This window comes from Diabrotica undecimpunctata, chromosome 6, assembly GCF_040954645.1.
Source record: "Diabrotica undecimpunctata isolate CICGRU chromosome 6, icDiaUnde3, whole genome shotgun sequence".
Taxonomy (NCBI): domain Eukaryota; kingdom Metazoa; phylum Arthropoda; class Insecta; order Coleoptera; family Chrysomelidae; genus Diabrotica; species Diabrotica undecimpunctata.
Genome location: NC_092808.1, coordinates 82,285,333 through 82,307,122, shown reverse-complemented (window position 1 = coordinate 82,307,122; position 21,790 = coordinate 82,285,333). Strand labels below are relative to the sequence as shown.

At 34.8% G+C, this 21,790-nt stretch overlaps 1 protein-coding gene across 1 annotated transcript in view; it reads left to right on the top strand.

Moving 5' to 3' along the window:
• Positions 1 to 253: 253 nt before the first annotated feature.
• Positions 254 to 21,790, top strand: part of LOC140443512 (facilitated trehalose transporter Tret1-like) — a 38,534-nt gene continuing 16,997 nt past the window's right edge. Inside the window, exon 1 of the mRNA XM_072534823.1 lies at positions 254 to 483. Within this exon, the coding sequence (XP_072390924.1) occupies positions 420 to 483 (64 nt within the window). The 5' untranslated portion in view covers positions 254 to 419. The remainder of the gene's footprint in view (positions 484 to 21,790) is intronic.

Here is a 21,790-nt window from a genome sequence, read left to right as displayed (position 1 = left end):
TTAATTATTATTATTAAATAATTTGGTTATATATTGGTAATTTATGTGTGTGGGCAATAACCTTTTAAAACTATATTGAAATAAAAAAATCAGTAATCTCTTAAGATTTTAACCGTTGTACTCTTCTAATTTCCATCACTAAATGAAACAACAAAATAATTATTTGTCACCGCTATCCGTTAACACTAATTACCAAGAAGTTATCATTGACTGATTATTGAAAACAAATATTAATAAATAAAGAAATGTATTTAAAATAGTAGTTTGGGTAACCGCTTTCATTTCTTGTCATGAATTGATATTGCTTGATCTCCGTAACTATTTTTTTACATCTAATGTCTCCGGTGTTATCTACAATTTGTTATTGGTTTCAGTGTGTGTCGCTATTGTGTCTAGATCAGTATTTTATTTAAATAAAAATGGATAGTGGGGAAAATGAGATATTTTCTGGAACAAAAACTCAACTTTTGGCTGCACTATTTGGTAAGTTATGTTAATTAAATACAGAGTTTTTACACTTATTACCCATATTATTATGGCAGTCGATTTAGAGTATCAGATGTATCCTATTATAGTAATAATTTTATATTACACATATGTATCTCTAAATTTTATTATTCAATCTTATATTTTCATTCATTTTATATCCTCCTTTCGTCTTCTATCTTCTTCTTCTCAGCTTTCTCTAATTTTTTATTCCTTAGTGGCCTAGTTAGTAATTTTTTAAATTATTTGTGGTGATGGTATTCTCAAGATCCGTCCGACATATTCTATTCATATTGCTTCAATGAATTTTACTACGTTCTCTTATTTTTGTCATTCTTTTGCTCTCTCTAGTTATGATAAATATAAATATGTTTCCCATGATTTCTTTGTAGAATTCGATTTACTTCTTTGTTATTCGTTGTTGTTTCTATTATATATGCTATTATGACTCATTTAACGCTCGTGTAGGATTTATTTGTTGGGCTCTTACTAAGTTTTCTATTTTTTAGCAATGTCTTGTTCTCGCCGTGGGTCTGGTTTCTTCTCACGATTCTTTCTTTTACGCGTTCTTTTCTTGTTTTCTTTACTTTAGTTTTCTTGACAGCTACAGTAGCACTCAAGAGCATATATCGTTTAATCACTTTCTCCCCTAGTTGTGTTACGACTAATTTAATCACGTTGAAAATAACCATCTCGAAAATGTTAAATAATATGTAGTTTAACAAATGGGTTCAGTTCCCGCAGTCATCAGACAAAGAAGGAAAAAAATAATATGTTGGTGGCTTTTTTAATTTAAAATTATTGTGTCTCTATAGTGAAGACACGTCAGCAGAAATTCATTACAGTAATTATATATACATTCATTACATCCCAATAATATCTGAAGTAAATTCGGTTATACAATTTTAAAGACTTTATTAATTAATTGACTTGCAAAATGGCTTTGAGTGCTGTTCTAAACCTGTGTAATCAGGTGACTACACTTAGGGTGGTGAAGATATCCTGAAAGAACTTTTCGGAATTTTCTGTGTTCTTGTCTTGTATTGAATACCATGCCCCCTCCGGCGTGTGACAAAAAAATCGTATTAAGTAAAAAAATCAAATAAGCAGTTAACTTAGTTGGGAGTCATATAAATTTTACGGGATTTATATAATACTTTTACAGACAGGCATAGCCCATTTTGGTTTTTGACCGTATGAAAATTATGTTTGCCACTAGTAGGTCAAAGATTGTTTCTTGACCGAGTTAAGGATTAAAATCACCGATAATAATTTTTATATTCTTCTGACATTGTCTGAAAAAACTCTATAGTTTCTTATTGAATAGATCCTTTTCAGCATCTCCTTTATCTTTACTGAACTGAAGAATCTTATGCCAAAAATGTGATCAGTTTTAGACCGCTGTAATACTTCCACTCTCACTACCTATCTATCTGACTTCCTAAATAGCTATATCAGATCCATTTTCATGCATTGTTTTTAATAAGCTATTTAACTTCCCTGCACTGCAGAGTGTACAAATGTTCCATGTAAATATAGTAAATGTTATTGACCTTATTTCTTTTGCCTGGTCATTGCCAAAAGATCCGTACGGTTGAATAATCTGAAGTTTTCGTAACAACAAAATTTACAGGAGTGAGATGTTAACCCACTGCCCAACCCCTGACCTAGAGGATCAGGAACTCTTCTGTCAGGGTTACCTAGCCGCCTGCCTCGGACCGGTTAGGGCATTCCCTGATTCCTATAATTCAATCATACAGTTATAAAAAAAATTAAATAACCAAATAAAGTATTTAATGGGCCTTGTCTAACAATGGCAGGCTTACAAAATGGCTTCTAAACCTCAGTCCTCGTCAAGAGTTCGAATCAAATTTGATGCCACTAGACACATGGCAAAATCAAACCAGTTCAAAGAATCGTGGTGGTGGTGTTCTTAAGCGCCTTTATTCAATGTTGGTTAGGCCTATCGATTCATCTGTAGAACATATTTTTACACAGGTAATGTGTGGCACAAAAAAGTTAGTCATTGGTGCAGTGTACTTTCCTCCACGGTCATCTGGGTCAGTATATGAGGAGCATTCTACCTGTATGTTTGACTTAGCAGATAGATTCAGTGATTGTGAATTCTGTATTTGTGGTGACTACAACCTTCCTGAGGCATCCTGGAATAATCTTAGTAATGGTGTTACAGTTGAGTGTCCGCATCACTCTCCAGCAAATATTATTTGTACTTGCTACAATTTTCAAAATATGTCACAAGTAAATGCTTTGCCTAACCTTAATAATAAATTTTTAGATCTAGTTTTCTGTACTCACAGGGATGCAGTTGTGTCGATTTCAACTTCTATTAAATACTTCGCAACAACAATCAGCTTATACTATATTGTTACATGCAGCCAATTTAAATTTGTTTCTTAAATAGGATGTCTTTAAAAAATGTAATTATCAAGTTTTAAATGAATATGTAGCCTTAATTCCTTGAACAAGGTATTAGATGAATCCGATATAATTTGCTGCTTAGAAAATGTTTACCATATTTTATATGATGCCATCAATATGTTTGTTCCTGTCAAACGGTTTAAATCATTAAACTTTCCAGTTTGGTTTTTGCGAGAATTAATTGAGCTTGTAATACAGAAAAAAATAGCTCACAGGAATTTTAAAGCATTAGGCAACTCATATGAAGAATTTTCGGTGTTGAGGGAAAGATGTAAATCATTACATGCAGTATGTGATAAGAACTATTTAGAGAATATTCAAGCAAACCTTTCAAGTAATCCCCACTCTTTTTGAAAGTATGTCTAGTGCTTACCCTAATGTAATGTCTAATAAAGGTGAGGATGTAATAGTTCAGAATGGTGATGAAATAGTCAATATATTTGCCAGTTATTTTTCAGGTACATATAATGATAGTGAGTATAATGCACCTAATTTTAAATTGGACTATAGTGTGGATTTCCATATTCTGAAGTTTAGTCTGACTGATGTTTTCGAGGGGATTATGAGTTTAAAAACTAAATGTTCTTCAGGGCCTGATGGTATACCTGCAGCACTTATTAAGAACTGTATTTTTTCCCTTTGTAAACCTTTACAACAAATTGTCAATTTATCAGTGTCATCATCTCTATTTCCACAATGTTGGAAAAATAGTTTTCTTACACCTATCTATAAATCTGGCAATCCTGATTGTATTAACAATTATAGAGGTATAATTATTCAATTAGCAATCCCGAAACTTTTTGATAAATTGGTATCGATAAATCTCACCTGGTCTTGCAGAAACATAATTATTGATGAACAACATAAATTTTCTAACGGGAAGTCGACAGTAACAAACCTTGTTAATTACCAACAATCTTAGTGCATTTCAGAATAAAATTCAGGTCGACAGCCTTTACACTAATTTCTCAAAGGCCTTTGACTAGGTTAATCATAATCTTTTGGTCCACAAACTTCATGCATCTGGCTTTGGTGACCCCATTGTTAATTGGATTAAAAGTTTTCTGATGGAACGTACACAGCAAGTTTGTATTAACAATTATATTTCAAAAGAATTCCATTGTTATTCTGGTGTACAACAAGGGTCTCATTGTGGTCCCTTGTTTTTTACCTTGTTCATTAACGATATTGGTAAGGCTATCAAAAACTCACACTTCCTGCTATTTGCTGATGATCTTAAGTTATTTCGTTGTATACATGATAAATGGATAGAGATCTCCTGCAAAATGATGTAAATATTATATGTTTGTGTTTATGTTTATGTTAATAGATATGTTATTAATGATGTACTCTTGGATTTAGTTACAGAGATTAGAGATTTGGGTGTATTATTGGATTGGGCATTGACATTTAGAAGCCATTTCTTAAATATAAGAAAACATGATTTCGTAATCTTGGTTTAATTTATCGTAACAGTCATGATCTCTCACCTATTGTATTCAAATTATTGTATTGATCTCTGGTACGCTCAGATGTTGAATAATGCTCTGTTGTTTGGTCCCCATTTCATTAAGTATACATTGATGGATTGGAGAGCGTTCAGAGGAAGTTTCTAAGATCTTTAGCTTTTAAAGCACATATGAATATAAAAAATACTGAAAATTATTTTATAGATTATTCTATAATAATGTCTCAATTTAACATTGCTACATTAAAGAACCGCAGGTTGAGAGCTGATATGTTATTTTTGTTTACAATTCTAAACAACGTTATTAATTGTCCCTCGTTATTAGCCAATGTACACTTAAACACTATACATAGAACTCGACACACTGTACTATTTTATATTTCTTTTCATAGGACTGATTATGCTCGTCATTTTACCTTGTCGAGAATGCTCAGCTCTTGCAACGACCTCCTATTAGATCCTTTCTGTCCAAACATTAATGCTTTCAAAAGGCAACTTAAGAATCTAATTATTATTAATCTAGATATGTGATTTGTTTTTAACTTTTGCGATTTGTGATTCTGTTTTAATGTACAAATTTTAACTGTTTACTTGTTTCTTTGTTATTGTTTTGATGTTTATTGTACATGATCTTTAATTTTTACTATTTATTGTATTTTATTGTAAATGGTTCTACCGTTGAAATAAATAAATAAAATATTGGACTGAATACACAACCCCTAGTATAAATAAATCAAATAGGCAATAAACTCATTTAAGCTATATAAATCACGGAGCCGGCCGGGAATTATACAATACTTCTACAAAAAGGAAATGATCTTTTGTAAAAAAGATATATATGCTACTGCAAGCTAGCTTAGTACTGTAACTCATATTAAGAGAATGTATGCTTATATGGATAGCTTTGTTACCAAAACCACGCATATCATCATCTAGCCTTAAAAGTCCACTACTAAATATAGGCCTCTTCCTCGTTTCCTTGGTCTCCATTCCAATAACCTCTTTGTCCATCGCCCATCCGTCATTCTAGCTATGTGTCTGGCTATCCTTTTGATGACGTCAGTCACCTTGGTTCTACTCCCGACCTCTTCGTTTTTTATTTTGTTTCGCAGAGTTACTCCTAACATGGAACCCTCCATTCTTCTCTGTGTGACTCTTAGTTTGGTAGCCGAGGCTTTTGTTAGAGTAAGTGTTTCTGCTCCGTATGTTAACACTGGGAGGACACATTAATCAAATACTTTTCTCTTCAGGCATGTGAGCAGCTCTCTTTTAAAATTCCGATTCTTCTCTTCAGTTCATGGGTCTGATTATCCCTGCCAATCATAATTATGATTATTATGAAACCACACAAACTGAACAGGAAAATATAAGTTCTTAAGATCAATAAGTATAATGACTCTATAATATGATAATAAAGACTCTAGAAAAAATGCTTAATAGGGACTATTGGTTCAAAGTAAGACACGTCAGGAGCAATAAGCGCAATAAGCGTATTGAGCAGGATTCTTTACGGATATGGCACAGCATTATCTTGTTAAGAGAATGAAGTACTTTCTGAATGAATTAATCATAAGAGCGTTTAGACTAAAAAAATAAACTGAACAGGTATCGCTCTCTCTCTCTCTCCCTCTCTCTCCCTCTCTCTCTACTTCCCTCTACTTTCCCTCTACTTCTGACCCCCCGGAGGAATTGTAGTAGTCGTCATGATGTCGTGTATGGTATGTATCTAAAGATATCAGTTTCTAAACATTTGTTTTAATTCATGCATTGATCTTTTGCATATTCCTGTAATTTAGTCGATCCATCTTGTTGGGGATCTTTCTTGTCATCTTCGGTTTTCTACCATATATTGAAGATGGATTTTGCTACAGAATAATTTACTTACCTTTAGTACTCTTAAAATTGAATTATGAGGGCTATGGTCAGTCCACGGAATTTGTAACATTCTTCTTAAAAAGAACGTTTTGTGGGGTATATTTTTCTTATTAGCGATTGACTCGGTATCTACTAATCGCATTCGTATGTCAGTACTATGAATATTACGCAGTTATATTTCATTTATAACTATACTCACTTGAGTATAGAGTAATCTTCATATTAAATCTTATGTTTATGCTTATTTTCCTCGTGTTCTCATTTGGTATTTATTTAGTAAATTTTGGTTTAATGTACATAATTTATCCTTTTCGATGACGAAGATGTTATTTATATAAATAATAGATTTGTAAATATGTCACGTTTAAACCAACTGCATTATGAGCCCAGATTTTATCTCAAACTTTTTTATCGTTTATTTGGTACTAGCAAATAAGTGCTGGATTGTATTAATATTTAGGATTACTATTTTTGATCATAACTAAACCGTAAGCCATTTTGCAACTTTACAACATATGGTATTAACTTATACTTTCAATGCTGAAAATATTTTTTATCGCAGTGAAATATTCACTGTGAACACATTAATCATTGTGAATCCAAAATGTTTGTTTTCTTTACTAGACAAATCACAATAATGTGTTAGTGAAATCAATAAATATTTGTTTAAAATACAGCAATTGATAAAAGCTATATTTAAGTTTACAATAGTCCTTGTTAATTGCTAAGTTACACTGTCAAATTTATAATAGACATGATAAAAATTAAAGCATCAGAAGAAAAATAATATATTTTAATTTACACTTATAAATTCTTTTACGCATTGAAAGAAATAATTTCAATCGTTTTTGTTTTACAAATTATTACGCAACAAACGATCTTTTTATTAAATTTTTTTATTACTATCTTTTAAAGTGTTTTTCCACTCATTTCTCCTATATTTTTGTAAAAACATTAAAATAATAACAAATACACTTTTAAGAACATGCGACAAACCTTTTTTTAAAATGGTTTTAATATGTAATGCACTATTCTATAATTGAATTATTTATTATTGTCTAAAAATAAGTTTACTACCTACTATGTGAAGTGCTTTCCGACCTTTTTCTTCTCAAGCTAAACTTTTCTTCTAATTCTGATATGTAAGCCTAAAACCTTGAGGTAGATCAAAAGGAAAACTATACATGATTTGTGTGACCATTTTATAATTCTAGAAAAAATCTTCTAATATTAAATTCACTACATAATTCGCATGCATAATAATTTTAATTAAAAAGCAATAACATTTTTTTAACACTTCCATAGTTTTGTTTTGCTTGTGTCGAACAGCAAGTATAAATTAATGGAAGCTGTTATATTTATAAAGTAAAACAGCTTTATGACTTATTATAGAACTGCCTCTCAATAATCCCCATTCCTCTTAGCAATACTTTGCCCAAGTTTCTTCAAAAAGACTGCTATCATCATTTCAATTCAATATATTTTCTTTCATAGAAAATTATGTGAAAAGGATCTTATGCCTCTCTCTATAAAAATATATTTTACACGATAAATCAAAAGTGTTTAGTCTAAGTTTTACTAAGTTTTTGATTATTTTGAAATATTAAGTGCGTCAGAAACAAACTATGTTTTTTTTACTATCTGCACTAGTATTTCTGGTTTAATTGATGTATACGAGTAGACTATCTCCTCGTAAACAGAAGTTTATAGTGTTGGTACACACTATAGCAACAAGAATAGAACTGCTTTAGCGACAGAAAATTGAAGCACTCGCTAAATCAATTTTTAGCTATATTACTCTTTTCTTACGATCTTACAGTTTCCTGTATGCCGATAAATTCAAAGACAAAAGGAACACTTTGTCAAGTGCTACCACGCTTCCTAAGTATGTTTCTGACAACATAGTCCTAGCTTCCTAAACCCATGTTCTTCTTAATAATATCCATAAATTTGGTAAATCACCATAAGTTTCTTAAAAGCCATAAAGCAAAAATAACAATTTGACAATCGCTATCGTGCTTCGTAATATTCGAAAAGTCCGTTCCTGGCATAAAAGGCATTTATTTTTAAAGGAAAGGAAAGTCTTTCAACTGTGTTTACTCCTAGTGCAAACCATCCAGAATCATTAAAATTAGCATTATAAGAGTTTTAGCATCAATACTAAGAAAAATAGTTCCAAATGGAATTATTAAAGATGGAAATGGGATCATTAATGCTGCAGAAATGATAGAAAACATGACATGGAACTGGATAGACCTGCGACAAGAATTAATTATTGGGGAGGCTTACCAGCCGCATAGTGGACATCTTAAATTGTATACATACTAAGATTAGTTTATATCCTCTTTTATCTCAGTATGTATATAATTTGAGATGTACGTGGATTGAGATTAACTATATCTAGTTAACAAATGACATGAAAAGAGAATAAAACAAACTGGATGATGTTTCTATTAAGTTGTGGGCATGAAGATCTATTTAAAAAGTATAAATTGTGTAAAACGTCTAGGCTTTTATATCAATGGTATTATTATGAAAAATCTAAATTCAACCCATTGCTGTTTTTTTACTTGTACTTGTTATGTTTAAAAAATGTGTATAAGTATTAATACTAAAACTAGTATAACAAAAAACTGATAAACTATACATTTAGATAAAATAGCATTAGCTATAACGATTAAAAAGTTGAATAATTAAATATATTTTAAATATTCTAAAAACTTGAGGATCAGCACCCAATCAATTTTCTGTTTTGTAATATTCTATAAGTATACCAAAAATAATAATATTCAAAGATATACAACAGAGAATTTAATTGAAATAACTTGACTATGACTTGACAAAATTAAGTAGGTACTTTAATTTTATCTATAGAGCGTTCCACTTTAAGAAAATAACATTGTGCTTATTCAGATCAGTGTTGTCAAAACTCTCAGGCAAGTGTTGCTATTAGATTGTCCATATATGATTCATTCTAATCAGAGCCGTATTCAGCACTGTGTAGTTGTAGTTAATTAATTTCACTAAAAAAGGATATGTATAGTTGAATACAAAATAATGCATTATAAATATTTGTTTCTTTAATTGAAGGATATGGGTATGTAATTATTATAGGACTAATAAAAATAGTTAAATTTTACTATTGTTTAACATTACATATTTATAAACGCTTTGGATAAGATGTAACTAAAAAGCACAAGTGCAGCTTTAATTTTATTTTCATGAAATTAATAATAACAATTACATACATAAAAATTTTTCCTTGTATACAAGGTGAATCACCACTAACGGAACGGAAGATTATAGCGAAAGAGTAAAAAAATTTTAAAAATTTTAAATTATTAGTTTGTAAGTTGATAAAAGCTATATTTTAAAATTATTCTGAAATATACATGGTGTCCCAATAAATTTCGGTGTCTCAAAGTTATATTTTTTTATCTTCTTATTCTTCTTCCTCTTTATAAGCAACCATGCTTGTTCATTGGCGGATTGATACCTCTATGGAAGGTTGTCACTCTATCTTTTTGCGCGGTCGGCCGATATTTCTTCTACCGATTATTGATTTACCTCTTGCTATTGACCACACGTGTCTCCCCCATTCTGCTTATGTGGTTATTTCATTCTTTTTTCTATTTAGTGTCAATTCATATACACTGGGGTGCAAAATTAACCGGACACTCTGATGTTTCCTAAAAACTGGCGTTTAAAAAATGTTACCAATTGAGTATTTAATAAAAAACAAAATTTAAAAGTCAAAGTATTACAACTCAAGAATGTTACACAGAAATAACAATAAACAATTCAAAAAATTTGAAAATCTGCAAAAAAAAAACAAAAAGTATTTTTTTTTTATATAAACATTTTTTGGAAAACGATATTTAGTAGAGTGTATTACCTCCACGATCCACGAGCTCTAATTACAGATCTCATTCAATCATGCATACTTGGGATTAAGGCGGCAAAGTCTGAGTCTTGAGGGATTTGCTCCCTTTCATCACGAACTGCTTGCACCAAATCATTCATGGTTTCAAACTCACCATGGTTACGTCGAATACGTCATTCCAGAATATCCCATGCATGCTCTATTATATTTAAGTCTGCACTCCTTGGGGGGCCATGGTAATAAACGAATCCCAACTTTATCAAAATTCTCCGTGTTATTCTTACGATGTATGGACGAGAATTATCTTGCATCAGACGAAAGTTTTCTCCAACAAATGAGGCAAATGGCACTACATGATCTTCCAAACATTGCTAAATATACCGTTGGACGTTCAAATTGTCCCCTTGAATTGTAACAATTTCTGTATGAGCATCTAGGGAAATGTCTGCTTACACCATTATATCACCTCCGCCAAACTGAACTTTCGGAGTAAAACAACATTGCTGATAACGTCTACCAGGTCTTCTCCATATTCTAGACCGCCCATCTATGAGTTTCTGTTAAATCTTTACTCATCTGTGAAAGCACAGTACTCCAATCGCCATCACCCAAATTAAGATGTTCGCGAGCGAAGTGTAAACGTTGCCTCCAATGATCCGCTGTTAATAGAGGTCCTGTGACAGGTATTCTGGACCTTAATCCATATTCATTTAAGCGTCTTTGAACGGTATAAAAGGGAACTGTGTTTCTTTGGGCATGATTTAATCGTTGAATAAACACTGGTGTTGATAATGTACGTAACGTAATAATGTGCGGAACGCTTGTAACCTAAGAAAGCAATCTTCAACTTGACTTGTGGTTCATCGTCTACCTTGACCTGAACTCCTGGTGTATTGTCCTATTTCCTGAAATCTTTGTATTGCATCAAACAGTGTACTTCGAGATATTCTTAAGGCATTTGCGATGTAACGAATGCTCCGACCATCATCCTGTAAAGCAACAGCTGGTGCCACTTCTTCTGGTGTCATAATTTTTTTAGTGCAAATTTTAAACAGAAGACAATGCAAAAACCTACTGCCGAACTTATAATTAGGTACAGTATTACAATAAACTTAAAAATTAATACTAAGCCACTATTTAACATTAATAACAAAACGTATGTAAAAGTGTTTACAACACAGTTTATTAGGGCTGCAGTCAAAAAGTTTGACCGGGATGTTACAGAAACACTCTTTTGACTTTTGGTCTAGCTTTCGAAATTGTTTTTATTCCTTCTTCAAGACACTGTAATTAGAAGAATGTGTAAATATTTACAATATATCACAAATTTTCAGTGCACCTTACTAGTCGTCGGGATTATTTTCTATAAATCTATGACACTCAACATTAATAACACGCATATAAAATATAAAATATAAAATAATGAATAAAATACATTTTAAAATTTAGTGATTTACAGTAAAACTTCGTTGGTGACATCTTTTAATGGTGTGTTTTAACTGATCCATAGAGAACAGAAAGAAAAAACTAAAATAGTATGATTAAAATGTGTGTTCTTCATGTGTTATTAATGGAAGTAGTATATATATATATATATATATCTATATATATATATATATATATATATATATATATATATATATCAAAACATCAAAAATAAAATAAAGATTTACTTTTACATATACACACCATAATACACCTGCATGCAAAACATGTTGCATACCATCAAGACAGGTTTAATATACTATATATAGATATGTAATTTGTTGTAATGCGAATTATCCTGCATATATTTAAATTCGCTCTTTCTAGACTAATTTGATATTTTTTTGACCATTTGTACCCATTTCAAGACATATGTAAAATATTAGTGTATACCAACCTTATTACAAACATATTTCAAACCTCTAGATACTTCCACCTAAGATGGCTTCCTATGACACAAATTTCATAAGTTCATTTATAGCTCACCTTTCTTCTAATAAATAAGTAAATAACCGTTGTTCTTTAAATTGGTGGCCACTTACTCGTGTTTCCACAATAAGTTTATTTCTTATTTTGTTCCTTGTTTGTGTTACTTTACCAAGTAGCATACTCCTTACTTCTGTCAAAGATTGATGAGTATTTCACAATCCCATTATTTGAATACCGTATGATACACTGATTACCACACTGTATTTTCTTATTGAAAATAAAATTTACAAATTGTAGGGCACAGACTTAAGTAAGAGTCTGATTTTGGTTTCGAACAGTTTGAAATCTTCGGATTTTTACCGTTTGTTTTATTCTTAGATGTCGCCGTATTCACTCACACACACACACACGCACACACACACATACACACACACACACACACATACACACACAAAGTGATCAACCATGCCCCTAGGAACATGTGTATACCATTGTAAAGTGGGATCCACATGTCCGAAAATCAAACCGGTCACACTACGCTATTGAAGTAATACCTATCTGACCCCCAGGCTTTTCCTCCACCCCTCCTTAGCGTGTGACTTACGTAAGGAGGTTTATGATCTGAAAGTTTCTTTGGGTGCCCTGGGTAATAGAACACCCTCTATTTTTATTGATTGTGGTTAAGCCACCTAACTGTAGAGGTGTCACACATATCGGCTTTTTTCCCTATTTACTTTACTGACTATATTGAAGTTACTCTACTGTCTGTGTCAAGTTAAGAATTCATAAAGGAGCCTTATGGGAAGCGGTGATGCCAGAACTACCGATAGACTGAGATAGGCGAGAGTAGTGGAGTTGCAGCGAAAAAGCAGGGCCGAACTGCATGTTATATTGCACATTAGACGTTTTTTCACTTAGGTAACTTTAAATTTTTTTTGTTTTTTTGAAAAATAAAAATTAAAGACATGTCTTTTTCTCACAACAGTTATTTATTAAATTTCGGCTTAGGTCATCATCAGACTCTTAAAAATATTCTTAATTGTTTAATGAACAAATTGAGTGAGTATTGTGGTAGATATTATTAGTGTCAGTAAAAAACATAAAAAAACAATAAAAACTTCTGTATATTTTAAAAAAAATACAACAGAACCATAGAAATGTAACAAATTATTTGGTTTTTTAGTTTGACATTTATATATTTACAATATTACAATTATCAAAAACTATGTACATTCTTCGTCCATATCCAAATCGGAATTGTCACTACTATCATATAAATCTATAACTATGGGAGTTACGTCTTCCATTAGACCGTCCACTTCCCAAAATTTTTTCTCCAGAGTCATTACATGTTGAATATAGTTTTTCCAGTTATCAGACGTAACATTTGAAAACGCTTTTTTTATGAGGTCCTCCATATCCTTCGCTTTGAAGGTGCTGTTATTTACGGCCACATGCCTTTTTACTTGGCTCCATACCATTTCAATTGGATTTAATTCGCAATGGTATGGAGGCAAACGAAGCACTTTGACATTATTTTGTTGTTTACAAAGTTCTTCAATTTTGTAATTATCAAAATTTTGTTTAAATTGCGCGACTACCTCCAAAAGCTCGCACTTCAGATAATTTTCTTCAAAAAATATGTCTTTTTGTCTTAACCAGTCCATAATGTTATTCTTATTCCACGATTGGTTAGGCAACAACTCGGTTTTTACACTATGATATGGAGCATTGTCCATAACAATAACCGTTTTTCGAACTAAGTTGGGCAACAGTTTGTTTTCAAACCAGTTCTCAAAACACGGACCGTCCATTTCGTCGTGATAATCAGCGCTGTTTTTTTTTTGCAAGGAAAAACATTTCAGCACCGTTTACAAAACCATTTTCACTTCCGGCATGGACAAGGATGAAACGTGGTCCACGCTGAGTGGGATGCTTTAGTCCAGTACTTAGCCCTTTTATGAACGCATCTCTTGCCGAGGTGACGGTTTTGTCTTTCCATTCTCTGGAAACCGAGTGCCCCACATTGACCCATGACTCATCCAAATACACAATGTCATAGCCCTCAGCCCGATATTGTTTAATGGCCCTTAAATATCCATGCCTCCATGCAATTATATCAGGACGTTCTATTAGCACGGCACTTTTATCACGTTTTGCATAAACAAAGTTCATGTCTTTTAACAACCTGTACATTGTACTGCGGGTAAAATTTGGCAAGTTTTCGTCTTGGTTCACTTTTGGCAGAAGACGATTCAAAGTAGGAGGAATGTTTTCAAAAAAAAAACTATGCACTGTTCGACGAACGCCGATACGAACACCTTCATCGTAAGTATAGTCTCTGGAGTTGTTTCGGCAACGGGTTCTTTTTCTGTTTGTTTTTACCTCAGAAAGCTCACCTTCTTTGTCTTCCTGTACGATTTTTTGAATCGTACGAACTGACACTCCTGTCATCGCGGATACTTTGTCGAATACAATACGTTGACTTTCATCTCGAAGCAAATTAATGTGGTATCTCACTACGTTTAAGATCACTTTTTTAGCACTCAGATGTAAAATTTGACCACTTTTAAACGGCAAAACTGGATCCATTTTAACAATATAATTTTTTACACTTGAGATTTGAGTGCGCGATGGTTATGCCTTAACCCTTGTCCGGGCAGAAGAATTTAAAAACGTAATCGGGCAGTTTGGGCTTATGTATACAGACAAACATATAATCTCCACTTCACCTAATTACACTATTTTGAAAAACATACCGCTCATTTATCTATAACTCATAAATCTGTCTGCTTTCCAAATGTGCTTTCCAAATGACACTATTGTTTGGAATGACTAAGTACATAAAGAGAATTAGAAAACTATTAATAGTCAATTATAAAGTAATCAATATTGTTTACTGTTAGGGCCTGTTAGCCCGGCTTGCCCGATAATGGAAGTTTAAGCACAATATCTTAATTATTATTGCTTTCTATTTATTAACTATTGTGAAAGTAATATTTTATAAATAATTTTGAGAGTTGACACCTAAGCTGTCAGAATTACCTGTGCCATAATAATTAACCAATTGCGTAAAACCTAATATTTTAACCACTAATAAAGACATTTTTCTAATAATCTTTAAAATCACTTCCCTGAAAATGTAACCATATTTATAAGTAATTGTAGTCGTTAAGCTTATTAAATAGATACGTACCTATCTTTTTAAAATAAATTTGATTAACATTGGAAAATATAAATAAAAATTTGAATATAAATAAAGAATGGGTTATTTCGGCCGGCCCTGCATAGTCCCGTGAACTATTGGCAACATACGCCCGTAAGAAATGCACTGGCCTATCTGTTCAGTTGTGAATTCTTAACTTGAAACAGTCTGTAGCATGACTTTGGGACTTGAGTCCCTAAAAAAAGTGTGTGTTTCGACCAGAGAGCCACCAACCTGAGTAGGTGACTCTCTAACCGAAAAAGAGTGTGGGCTCGGCCACTCAGCCGCCGATTTGGCAAAATTAATTTTGTTCTCCTCGCTGGCCGAGCTACAGAGTGGAGTGTGGCTACCGAGCCCATGTAAATATGCCGCACATGACCTCAGTGCTCGGACTTCGTGAATAGATCTCCACTTGATATGCCTGAGGGGTCTAGTCCACTGTTGCGATATATAAAAGACCTGACGGGCCTTTTGTACTTGATTTTGATATTCTATTCCTTATCCGTTTTAGGATAGACTATACCTTTCGTTGCTAGATTTTTCAGCGCCCTGTTTGATATGTTACCAGGTCCTGGGGCTTCTTTTGCATTCGTCAACTTTATTAGTTGTTTGATATGTGTGCATTCGGGAGATGTGTGCATTATGCCTATTCTGCCCTTTCTTCTTTTTATTTTTCTAGCTGTTCTTTTTACCTCTTAGGTGAAGTCAAGATCTTCGTATGGGTGTTCGTTGTTGCTACAGGCCCTTTCCAATTCATCTCTCATGATTTCTGCTTTTTCTTCTTCCGTGTGGACAATGCCATTGGGGAATTGGTTTCTTGTCTTTTCGGAGTATTTTAGATAATTTCCAGAACGCGGATTTATTTGTGTTTAGCTCTTGGATATAGGAGTAACAACATTCATTTTTCTGTGGTTTTGAAGTTGTTTTTTTACTTCCCTGTTAAGCTCGTTTGCAATCCTTTTATCTTCTCTTGTTCTTGTGCGGTACGCTCTTTTTCTTTTCCTGTTCTTTTCCTTGAATAGGTTTTGGAGCTCTACGCTGATGTCCCTAAATCTTCCTCTCAGTGTGGTGATTGTTTCCGTTTTGGAGCTGACATCAATGACATTTGTTATGATTTGTTCTAATTTAATCACGTTCTCTTCGAGCTCTGTGATATTATTGATTGTTGGGATAATGCCGAAGTTATCGCTCACAATTATTTTGAAGTTTGGCCAACTTTTCTGTCCACCTGTTCTCTTTTTATTGTGGGGCTGCAAATAGTTTGTTTCTATTGCACCAAGCAATATGTGGTCATGAAGATTAAGTTGTGTGTCGAATCCCCTTCGTTTAATAAGTGTATTTCATATTATTGACCCACGTTGTGTAGGATTGAAATATCGAGGTGTGTTGGAAGTAATCCGTGAAAACATGTCGGATCTGTCGGTACGATTACGTAGGTTTTGGGTCTTTCTTCGAGATAGCCGCACAGTAGTCTTCCATTGCTATTGGTCGCCCTGTCAAACCAATTGGGAGTTCTCGCATTCAGGTCGCCTATAATTATAGTTGACTCTTCTGAGTTCAGTATTAGGCTCAAGTCTTCGTTGAATATCGGATCATTAGGTCTGACATATGCAGACACTATTTTTAGTGATTCGTTGTTGACCATTAGACGAATGATCGTGGCTTCCATTGTGACCAGGCCATCTGGTGTTGGAATATGTTCATGTTCGATTCTTTTTTTCACCAGGATGGCAGTTCCTTCTGAGTTGGCTCTGTGATCCGTTCTATAGATATCGTAGTCTGGAAATTTTGTCTTTTTCCTTTCGACTAATTTGGTTTCTTAAGGTACTACGATATTGAGCTCTAATCTGTTTATAATTTCATCTAGAAGGTTGATATTTTTGAATATTCCGCCGGAATTCCATGACCCTATGCGTAGATCTTCCGATTGGCGGGCTAACATTTGCGGACGGCCTCTCCGAATGCAGTCATCATTTTCGTCGCTTTGTCGACGTCATTCTCAATGACTCTGCAATGACTGCGAGAAGAGTCGTCGTGATGTAGTTTTTGCCGCACTTGACGCATCTGGAGCCGCAATGGCAAGCCTTAGAACGGTGATAATATCCCTGGCAGTTGTAATATTGCAGGATTTCCTTTGTTATTTTGATCTCATCTTCTATGTATATTCGCATATAACATAGGTCTGTTTTCGATTTAATTTTAGCATAGACTTCATCCCTGATGGTTACTATGAAGTGCGGCAGCACCTTCTTATCAGGTTTGTTTGAGATCATATTTATTACTCGTGTTGCGTCGACTCCTTTATTTATCAATTCGTTAAGAATTGTATTCTTGTTTGTATTTGCTGACAAGCCTTTGATGATAACCCTTCTCAGTTTATCATTATCGATTGGATAGGCGATGAATTCCACTTTGGGGGTGTGTTCCTCCAAGATGTGAACCATGCCTAACTATGTAATCTTCCCTGGTTTTAGTGTTGATTACGATGGATCTGCCACAAACGGTGTCTTACCCACCGAGAGCTGAAAAAATCTATGGCTTCACGAGTAGCTGCTCCTTCCAAAGTACGTCCGTACTGTTCGACCGTCGAGTCGGAACTGATACTACTCAGACTCTGATCATGTCGCCTTATTCGTCTTCAGAAAGTTATTTAAATATTATTTTTTATAATATATATAAACGAATTGTAGAAGCAGTATACGTTAAATCCAATTTTAACTCTCTTTTCTAAATCTTTATTTACTCGTATTTTGGGTATTAGTAGCGAGTTTATGATGCAATTTCAGATTCCCCATATCGGCCCATTCATCCTCTATTTGTTTTGAAAATTGTAGCAAGCACTAATTTAGGTAAGAATCTGAATTTGATTTCTAACAAGTAGAAAACTGTGGATTTTTTCCTATTATTTTATTCTTAGATGTCGCCGTATGCGTCTTTAGACAGTTATACGTTAAGCAGGGCATTCACGTTCCGATATTTAGTCCGACTTGTGGTCCAACCTGCAAAGTTAAATTTAATATAGGACCGTGAGTGGGCTTTCTGGATTATTGGAAACTTAGTTGTACGAGTCGGAATATTTAGAGGGACGATTCGAAGGTCCAAATTCCTACTGGGGACGGAGTGAGAGCGTGAATGTAGAAGTCGGAAGTCGGATCAAAACTTTCCTCAGTCAGCGTTTGACCTTGGGTACTAGTGCACGTCTTCTATAATTAACAGTAAAGGAATTTATGTGAATTTATTGATATCCCACAAAAATAGTCTCTGTTTGTGGGATACTAATAGTGCTCTATACGCGAACCGAAATGCGCGAAAAATAGCCCAAAAACATCTGCTGAATGTGATGTTGAAGTTTTATTTTATTTTATTTAGCTTATAGATTTTGACGGTATGATAAATACAAATATACAAATACAATAAAATATCTTATTTACACAGCCGTTCAATTTCTTCTGGGGAACATTCCACAAAGTCCTAGAGGTTTCCCATTACCCAAGTCCTATCTTGTCTCTGTATGATAGTAGATACTCTCAACTATCATACGACACCCACCCCTTACCCGTCATAGACGTCCTGATATCCAAACCTATACCCGAGGAGAAAACTTTCATGAATATAAAAACCAGTGGAGGAAACCACTGACAACAAACGGATATGTATAGGGCAGGCAGCTATGCATAACTATAATATACCGTCTCCCTGACCTCAAGGGAGCGCTAACCTCAAGGCTACAAGCGATGCCCAATGGAGATGGCGAACCTGAGCGGAAAATGGCCTTGGCGGGGTAAGAGCACACTGCCTCACTGGACCTATTAGCATGACCCAACTCGTGTGAAGAAAGATAGAAAAGAAAAATAGAAAAGACGGAAGAGGAAGGAATATCAAGATGGGGAGTGAAAGAAAGGGATGAAACTCAAGAGAAGAAAAGCTGGAGGAGGGAAGTGCAAGAAATTGGAGCAAGAAAACGTGCAAGCACAAGCAGCAGGAAGGATAAAGAAGGAAGAGAGAAACAGCAAACCAAGAGAAGCAAGAAATAAAGGGAGGAGAAAAAGAGAAAGGGGAGGAGAAAAAGAGAAAGGGGAGGAGAAAACAGACAGCAGGACCGAAAAAAAATGAATGAGGAGATTTTAAGGCAAGAAAACGTAAGAAAGGAAAAAGAGGAAGCGAACAGCTCGGATAGTGGAAGCAGCTCTGATGATGAATAGAAAAGCGGAGATCAAGAAAAAGAAAACCAAGCAACAGGGTAGCAACGACCAGTTCGAAGGAAGAGGGACAGCCACTGAACTATAAAGCTAGATGAAAGTTGTAGCATCTCCAGGACAGCGTAGCGGAACTCGAGAAACTCATGAGGAAGGTGCCAAATACAAGGGTATCCATAAAGAGGTAGGTCGACATCGTGAGAAATCGGATGCTTGGTTATATCGAGGAGGTAGAGGAAACAAAAGGAAGAAGAGGAACCAAGGAAGTTTGTGTGCATGACATCTAGAGGCGTGCAGATAAACATAGAAAGTTAAGAAGATAGCGACAATGGGGGCTTAAGTTCACCTAGAGAACCCAGAAGCCATTAAAAGAAGAGTAGACGCTATCGCGGACAAAATGGCAACATGCTAAGACGAGAAGGAAACAATAGAGTTAATAAATGAAGACTGGCCGGAGGAAGTCTTCACGAGGACCATAGTAAAAGTAGGAAAAATCTTAGAAATAACAGGAGACGTGGCAGTCTTTGCCACCAAGAACGACGTGAACAATAATGCCATGGAAAAGAAAAAAGCGGTGTTTCCATAGCTACCAGGTGTTCCAGCGGAGGTGGAAGAGGAGAAGGCCCGATAACTATAAGAGTCACGATGTCTACTCGTAAAGATGGAACAAGGATCCACAAGGAGAAGTATGGATTCAAACTTATTCCAAACAAAAAGGAAGAACCTGTGCCGGTGAAGTTCCTGGAAACGTGCAGTAAACTGGTACAGAAGATGGAGAAGCTGGAAAGAGAAAACAGGCAGCGCTGAGAGACATCTAGGAGAATTATGGAATGATATGCAAGAGAAAGGGATGTGACAATCACGCTCCTAAGTAAAAAAGCAACAAGAAGGTCAACATCAACACCAAGCCCAAAGAACAAAATTTTAGTCGTAATCTTTAACAAAACCAAAGAAAAATGTTTTGTGGATCTAATGACAGAAGTAAAAACAAACTGACAGGCAGAAAAGACATTGACATAAAAAGGATCAGACAGACTAGAGACCAAGAAATACCACTGGAGTTGAGCGGAGGACGGAAAATGGCGGAGGAAGTGAAGAAACTCTTCTCTGATAATATATGCATGTCGAGAGCGGTGGAAAATGGGGGTATAGTGAATAGAAGAATCTTGGTACAGAAAATCCCACCCAATACAACGGGGAAGAAGATCCAAAAGGCCACAGAGGAGGCAGCTGGCAAAGAGCGGGCCTAAAATCATAAAAATTTGGACCGAGACACGAAGTAAAAGGGATAATGAGTGTCATGATGGATGAGAATGAAGACGCGAGAATGGAATTTTTAAAAAATTTTAAAAATGAAACGAATAAAGGTATACTGCAAATATTGTCGAGTAATAGAATGAAGGGTAGAAATACCAAGATCTCTGAGATGTCTCGCATTTAGACACAAACAATGGCACTCTAAGAGGCAGAACAGAAGAGAATGTTGCTTTCGATGTGGCAAGGAGGGTCACATAGCGCTGGAATGCAAGGAAAAAACAACCAAATGCCTCAACTGCAACGTGAATTCATGTGGCACTGGGCATGTGGCGAATTCAAGGATATGCACAAAGTTTAACCGACTGGTTAAAAATAGGAATCACTGAGTACTGCTCCCAAGAAGAGTACGCGAGTGGAAACAGTACGAAAGAGAGCGCGAAAGAAGTCCAAAGCTTAGAAATGAAGAACACAGGAAACAAGACTCGAAAGCTGAGGGTTCTCCAAACTAACGTGGGAACAGCAAGATTAGCACATTACCTTGCCGAGGCTAGCGTAGTAGAAAATAACATCCATGTGCTGGTGACGGTAGAGCCAAATCCAACAGCGGTGAGAAGAAGAGGATGGTTTGTAGATCTGACCGGGAGGGTTGCTGTACGAATCTACAAAGGAAAACTGCTGTGTGCGAAAGTGAGTATATGAAATTAAGCCAACAGAAGGATTGTGATTGTTCGGATATAGGGGTACAGCTGGTGTGCTGTTATATTTCTACAAAGAGATGGTGGGCGAGTACGAGATGAGGATGGACGAAATCATACAGGAAGTGGAAAACACGGAGAAGAATGTGTGGTGCTGAGAGATTTTAACGCAAAAGCAGCGGAGTGGGGACCTCCCATCATCGATACTCGCAGCAGGATAGTGACCGACTGAGTGGGTACTCTGTATCTGGTGGTACTGAAGACAAGTCTGGAGACTACGTTTATTAGGAGAGGTACAGGTACGTATATCGCCGTGTCCATGCCGATACAAGCAATATCGGCGAAAGCTAGAGGCTGAAAGGTTTTGCCAGA